This window comes from Rosa rugosa, chromosome 1 (assembly GCF_958449725.1).
Source record: "Rosa rugosa chromosome 1, drRosRugo1.1, whole genome shotgun sequence".
NCBI classification, from domain to species: Eukaryota; Viridiplantae; Streptophyta; class Magnoliopsida; order Rosales; family Rosaceae; genus Rosa; species Rosa rugosa.
In genome coordinates this window covers 18,075,568-18,083,460 of record NC_084820.1, presented here as the reverse complement: position 1 = coordinate 18,083,460, position 7,893 = coordinate 18,075,568, and the positions used below count along the sequence as shown (strand labels likewise).

Sequence of the window (7,893 nt, the reverse complement as noted above, 5' to 3'; positions counted from 1 at the left end):
ATCCAGCAATGAGGCCACGAATAGGCAACTGATTGAGTTAGATTGACCATAATTAGCAATAACTGGGACATGTGACTACAATAGAAGGCTATTGGGTGGGCTATCACAGGATTTCCTGCTTACATAAGAATATGCTGGTATTCAAACGCACGGCTTTAAGCCTATAAAAGCTTGAATTTTGTTGACAACGGACTTGACGCAATTTTATATCAAGAGAAATATATACTTAGTCGTAATTATATTAATAGTTCATCAAATTCCTCACCCCAATGCATAATGGAACTCCATATATAGATCGATGCTCAAATTATTTACTTTAATTAAACTCATATTTCCACAATGATGATATTAAACAGCTTCTATACTGAGCTAGCATTACAACTGAAAGCAAAAAATAAGTAAAGAAAAAACCACAAATTCGAGAAAATGGGTTCACATATTCTCTCTAGCTAGTATAGGCAGTATAGTTGTACTAATTAGCTAGAGTTCCAGACTGGTCAGAGTTCCAGGGCTCAACATAGGAAAAGAGAACCAATGCTGCGAAGCCGGCGACAAGTTCAACCGCAGATAGCTCGAGTCCCCCGTGATGTTTTGATCCACTGCCTTCTTCTGATGATGAGGAGTACTACTCAGCCCTAATGTCTCAGCCAAGTCCTTGTACATAACTGAAAAAGGCGAAGTGCTGCCAGTAACCTTAGCGGAAACCGGAGAAGGAACATGTGGTGGTCCTCGTTGGATTTCGATCGGTGGAGGGGCCACGCTTTGGAGGTTAGTCGACCGAGTCGGCTCGTTCAGGTACTCGGGTGCACTGGTGAGCTTCTGGACAAGGTCACGAAAGTTGATGGGGTCGACTTTGTACACTCGTGGCGGGGTCGGAGGGAGCGGCGCCACTGCCGGCTTTCGCCACGGCTTGGCTGAGTTTTTCTTGACGGAGTGGAGTGAGGAGTGGTGGTAAGGCAGTGGTGCTTGCTTGGAGGTAATTGAAGAGGATGAAGTGTAAGCAGCTTCCATTGTTGTGGATTTGGAGGTTTTCTGTGAGCGGGATTGAGTTGAAGTTTGAGATGTGGGAGTTGTGAATATGCTAGTAGTTTGCATATTTATATAAATTTGGGTGAGGGAATATATGAGTGGGAAGTAAAGAAAGGCAACGACCTGGAAGCGAAGCCGTTGAGAAGAAGAAGGATTTCAAAGCTCGTTTTTTCTTGAGCCGTCGGCGGTGTTTTAGTATGACGCATGTAGGTAAGTAATACATGTGGTCAAATCTTTTTGTTTGACTATTTTTATATTAATTGCAGAAATATTTTTATATTAGGTCATACCTAAAATGCTTTTGTCAATTCCTAGCACTCTTTTAGCTAGGGAACAATTGAAACCGTGTTTACCATCTATAATGAGTTTGACCTCAACATAAGGTGTGAAATTGGAAACTCTTTAATTTTCGAAACACATGAGGAATCTAATCATAACAATTTATCTAAGTTTTTCAACTATTGAGTTCTACAATTTTCCGTACATAGTTTCATACATACAAATTGCGTGCCTCTAGTATTTTGTGTTTCTGCCTATATCCAGAGGTTCTAGATAAAAATCCAAGTGTTTTGTGGATAAAGAGTCCGGAAGAATAGTTTGTTATAGTGAAGCTTTCGCTGATCTCTTATTGAATATAACATAAGAGCGTTAAGAGGGAGACAATCAAGTATTAATATTGATCTGATCAGTAAACTAAAAATCAAACGAGAAGTAGATATTCAAACTTAATCCTTTTTCATGATGAATAAATATACCAGCAAGATTGAGCTCGTGCTCCATTACTGTGTTAATCATTGGTATAGTGATAGTTAGTAAGATTAATTACTAGAATATGATGTTTATTCAAAAAAAAAAATTACTAGAATATGATGTGGATTAAGAGGGAGAAAGAAAAGAGGATTAATTACTTGCCTTGTTTAGGTGTAGAACGAAGTGGACCAGCCGCCCTTACTATACATCACGGACCCTTGAATTGATACACGTGCACACTCATTCAATCTTTTGACCAGAAATAAATAATGAACAACAATTATCTGCAAATAGCTTAATGATTGTGATAGTGCCTGAAAAAGAAAAAGAAAAGAGAGCTATTGATCTAGTCTTAGACTCGTACCAATCCATTATTTGATTATGATGTTGTGTTTGATAATATATATATGTAACGTTATAACTGCACTCGTTAATCTGCTGGAGTATACATATATGAACTAGTCATTTTAATGCAAAAGAGTTAATATTGTCTAATCTTCTATTTAATTTATAAAAAAAATAGTATACTCTGAAAGGATAATGATAGTAGATATATGTCCAGGCATATATTAATTAAAATCATTTTATCTACTCTTAATTTTTAAATTTGATCCAATGATAGGACAGTGATCATGCATGAAATTCTTGATCACCTAATGACTATATAAATATTTCTGTTGTAATATATACTGCAAATTCTTTGTATGATCGCTAAGTCGTGACTGACGTGAACAGGGGCGGAACCATGTTAATGGATGCAGGGGTCCGGGCCCGGGCCCCCCCTCCCCCCCCCCCCCCCCCCCCCAACAGATATTTCTGCAGATTCAATTTCATAGAGCAAAAAGTAACTAATCAAATTGGATATGAACATATTCAATTAACTAGAGTACTAGACCGCCCCAAGTCCTTGGTCCACTCACAATACACTACAGTGAGATGCATTTACCAAACATATTTAAATGAGAAAAAGAAAGAGTTAACTTAACAAATCAATAATATTTTAACTTAAAAACATCTCTAATCTTATTAAAAAAAAATTCTCTAATTAACAGATTTTTTTAAGTAAAAAAATAATAAGACTTTTAAACTCTCCATATTATGTTTATGTTCCGACCCCCCCACGTTACGAATCCTAGTTCCGCCCCTGAACGTGAATCGCATGTTTATCAATTTCATCAACTATCACATATATATATTACTTGAAAGATGCCTAGCTACTAGGCACGTTCCCACTGCTAGCGCTATTGTAGAACATGGAAGTCATACATAGCTGGCATGCATGTGTTTGATAACTAATATTGTTTGCCCTAAAATGCAGAACCATTATGCTGGCCATATCAAAGTACAACAATTTTTTGACCTAACCACTGAACTGGCCAATTAGGTTTATCATTTCCTACGCTTTGTATTTACAAACATTTCTTCAAAATATGAAATTAGTAAATCTAACTCTGATCAAACAATTGAACGACTTGTTTTCATAAAGCGATTAATATGACTATAGTTAGTAAGTAGTAACTAATGATCAAATCGCAATAACACGATCTCAAATTACTTGTTGATATTTTGCATCAAGAGTTAATAGTTTTCAAATAAACGCATTCACAAATATAGATCTAGCAATGTGTTTTTGCTTTTAATTTTTTTTGTTAATTAAGTATGGATACAAAACAAGCATGTGACTTTTGAATTATCTCCCAAGCATCTGCAGAATATATAGAATATTAAAACGCATACACCACCTTTTAACAGTTTTGTTTTTAAGACTAGGATCCAAATCTTCCTCAAATTATTTCAGAATATATAATTTTAGAAGTATTTGTCCTACATCTAATAATCGAGAAGCTCTTCAATAATTAATGACTTGTATACAATGGCGCAAGTTTTTGTTCCCTTCACAGATGATTCCGCACACGTACACCAGAGCCAAATATGGTTAGCAATTTAATTACCAAGCTTTTGCCGTTGGAATAATACTGTGTGAAGTTTTCATTCAATTTTAGTCTTGAAATCTACAGAGGATCGGAGGTCTTGTTATACATATGCATATGCCCAGCATACCTCCAGGAATTTTCTCTATAAACGAAATATTTATGAAAGACCAGGTTTCTTAATGAAGATATTTTCTGTGAACTAGGGTTTTATGTCCAAACAACATGAATACGTTGCTAAATTAAGATGGAGCAACCGATCGATGGAGGTAAGTTTTATGTATTTAGTATATCTATATGAGGAGACCAATGTTATATGTACGTATCGTATCGACGAATTATTGCTTGATATGTAATGAAAAATTAAGTTAGTTTTAATTATTTTAGAATGGATTGGTCTTGGAGTTAAGATCACAGCTGGAACGCTAATAGTTCACTTCTAAATCGTTGATTAAAAGAGTAAAAACTAAAAAATGATACACATATTACATCTCAAACAACAGTATATAGACAAACTAATTAGTCGTAATGTACAGCACAATCACTCCGTGTACTTATTTTTCAGATAAAAGCATTCAATAATTTTAAACTAACTGTCGTGGAGATGTCTCTCAATTGCAAGGCAATTCTTCATATACAGAGATCGATTTACTCTCAGCTTTCAGCATCAATATATCTTTGACAATTTTGGGGAGCGATAGCTTTATGGGCTGCCTTGTCAATATAAGTTATTGATCTTATTTTGTACATAAAATATTTAAGGAATAGACTTAGTCTAATTAATTTAATATTATTTGATTTAGTGATATTAATTTTTTCTTTGTAGGAGAGAGGTCTTGAGTTCGACTTATTACTAATTAATTATTGTATATTTTCAATAATTATGTAATAAATTTTTTTTAAAAAAACTGAAAAGACTAAATTTAGCTACCATTAATACATAATCACAAATTCACAATTTAACCGACTCGACTACTTCAAAGTTTCTCTATTACCTGAAGGCCAATTAATCAACAGGTTCTTACGTTGAATGGGAATAATAATGTGACAAGTGAAAACACAAGCAGATTGTGACGGCCATCATTTCAATGCTTAATATATATCAACCAGCACTCCCATGCATAAGCAAAACTGGCATGCGTGGGATCAGTCATTTTCTCAAGCAACATGTAGAAGATGCAAGAAGCTTCTAATTAACTCATTATTTAAGCATGAAACATATAGGGGTCCCTTTGAATTCAACTGACAAGTTGCAGCAACCACTCAAATCTCTTTGCAATCTTATTTTATGTGTTTACTATTGTAAGCAGTGACCTAGGGATGATAAAGAACTGTTGCAATCACACGCTATCATACTCGTGCTCCTATAATTATGGAAACGTAGTGTTGTCTTTATCTCTTTCAATTAGTTGGGAAACGATTAAACGAAGGTGACCAAGAAACAGTCAGCATTTTTGTTTTTGTGTTATTATACAACTTGAATGAAATTCCTACTCATCAAATCTGGGGAATCACACAAGCTTAAAGGCCGCGTAGGACCTTTGAAGATCTCCTCCATCTCATGTTCTGGTTATGGAAAATCAAAGAATGAAATTTTTTTGACCAAAATCATGTCTAAGGCGAAACAAATATCTGAATAAGTGTTCGTTTTAACGTGTAGATCGAGATATGGATGTAGACTAATTTTGTGGGTACTTGCGGTCTTAGTTTTTTGACATAAAATTATTCTAATCTTCATTCCCTTTATTTTGAGGTTTTTCACATGCATTTCTGGATAGAAAAGAATGAGAAGTAAATCACGTGGAATCTTTATGTTTATGTAAATTTTATTTTCTAATTACATCACTCTGCTAATTTTTTTTTTTTTTTTTTGAGGGAAATGAAATAGATTTCATTGACTTACAAGTCATTACAATCAATAGATATAAGCTCCACCACATTTGGAGGAGGTACAGTAAAGAACTGCATAAAAAACTGCCCATGTCTAGCATCTTGTGCTAAAGTATGAGCCACTATGTTTGCTGCTCGGCGCACATGATGAACTTTCGCAAAGGATGCTAGCTGCAAGACCTCTCGAAGGTCACCTAATAGGTAGCCCAGCTCCGAATGATCAAGGGAGGCATGCACCACAGCTTGTACCAAGTCTTGACAATCAGTCTCCACTATTAGAGGGACAAATTGATGAGAGATAGCTAGTTGGACGCCCACCAGCAGCGCTACCAGTTCCTCATGCCGAGCGGAAGAAGCTGCAGGAAGTGTGTGGCGAAAACCTCCCAAACAAGAACCCTCAAAGTCTCGAAACACTCTGCTAATTTATTGTTTGCTCTTCCAAAAAAACAAAAAAAAATCCAAAAAAAAGAAAATTTATTGTTTGCTCTTTAATTTACTTATTACTTTTATTAATTAGATTGTTACTTTCCTCATTCTTTATAAGAAAGATGTAATTGTTTCGAATAATGTATGTCAGTAGTCGAAAATCGAAGACAACTTCTGCCAATCCGTCTTGTCCGATAGCGCTCCGACGTTGCTTTGCTGACATTGTGATGTTGTCGAACAGGTGATGATAAGTATAGGGTTGTTTTTTCTCTAAAGATTACTTTACTTGGGGTTTTTGGCAATGGTGGTCGGATTTGTTCTAGTCGAAGCAGCTATGTGTCTAGGTTGGTTGTCTGCATCGTTTTTAGAGATGGTGGAGGTGACGCCGACTGGGTTTTGGATCCAGGAGGCGGTGACAATAGGCGCACCATCAATGAGGTCAATTGGCAGCTTGGATGCAGGGGATTTTACCTGGTTTGGATTTGGGTCTAGCTGCTTTGCAGATCGTTGGTCGTCCTCTAGGTGGTGATGCGGGATGGCTGTGGTGTATTCTTAAAGCGGGATGGCGACGTTCGTGGCGAGTCGTGGTGGTGGAGGTTCGCGGCGAGGTGGCAGAGGTGTGCGACATTTTTGCACATGATATGGAGACTAGAATGAGGTTGGGCTGTTGTTTGGGTCTAGGGTTTGGCTGTCCTTTGAGCCTTGGGCTGCTAATTTAGTCAGTTATTTTTTATTTCTAATAATTCCCTGCTTTGTGTATTAATTTTTAGTGAGCGTTAATGAGTCTTGATTACTTTGCCTATTCACTAAGTCCTAGTGTTATCATAGTTTATAGGTTTGTTTTTCATAATTGATCGTTGGATAATCAGTGAGTGGATCTATTTCTATATACCACTGTGATACCATCACAAACTAATTATCTGTCCATAGACGACAGAGGGAGGATAGTTAATGACCATTCTGACTTTAGATATGTAATCCAAGATTGAAAGTCTTTTTAGCTAGTGTCATGAACACTTAAGATCCGACACCAAGTCACCAATTGTATTCAAATTAACTGTCATTTCTAATATGAATACATTTTTGCTAATTGATTGATTGATGTACTATTTCTAGAAGTTCCCATTCAAAATTTTCATATCTTCTAGCAAGTTTCAATCACTTTGTTGAAGTTTTCACTGGTTTTTGATGGTTAGAATGCCAACATATTACCCATATTAATATGATCGAATATCATTCTTACATTGTCTTTGAGAATGAGGAGAGAGCATTCATATTGTGGACTTCTTTTTTGTATGAATTATTACTTGATTCGACCGTTAGAGTATCCATGTCCAACATACGACAACTTTATTTATTGCAATACTGGCATACATGAGAGCCAGTATTTATTATAACTGATTATAATTATAGTTATTTTTTTAAGTATTTTAATTTTAAATTATTTCATTTAAATCAAGACCGTCCAAGCTTTAAATTCTAGTTTCAGCTTTGATCGTGATTGAAACTTGCTAGAAGATATGAAAATTTTGAATTGGAACTTCTGGAAACATTAAATTAACCAATCAATTTACCAAATGGCTATCTATAAATGACAGATTCAGGTGGAAGCACTGAAGCAGTTGTTGTCGAAGTGTTGATGACTAAAAAACCTTTGAATCTTGGATTACGGAACCAAGATTTGTTTTGAACAACGGTACAACAAACCATCATAAGTTCCATGTAATTAAGCACCTCCACACCTCTGATTTGGAACCATTGCCACCCTAATTATAACTATTTTACTTTTTCGGACCGGAAATTATAAAACTTCAAGACTTAGAAAATGCAATTTACAACATTTATATAAAGTTTGCTACTATGCTGG

At 35.7% G+C, this 7,893-nt stretch overlaps 1 protein-coding gene across 1 annotated transcript; it reads right to left on the bottom strand.

The window, feature by feature from the left end:
* Positions 1-289: 289 nt before the first annotated feature.
* On the bottom strand, positions 290-1,138 carry LOC133727455 (uncharacterized). The gene has a single exon (XM_062155034.1). The coding sequence runs from the start codon at positions 1,093-1,095 to the stop codon at positions 481-483; it is 615 nt and encodes a 204-aa protein (XP_062011018.1). The 5' UTR covers positions 1,096-1,138; the 3' UTR covers positions 290-480.
* Positions 1,139-7,893: the final 6,755 nt, after the last annotated feature.

Excerpts from the sequence above, each read along its gene's own strand:
- LOC133727455 (XM_062155034.1), bottom strand. The coding sequence starts at position 1,095 with ATGCAAACTACTAGCATATTCACAACTCCCACATCTCAAACTTCAACT.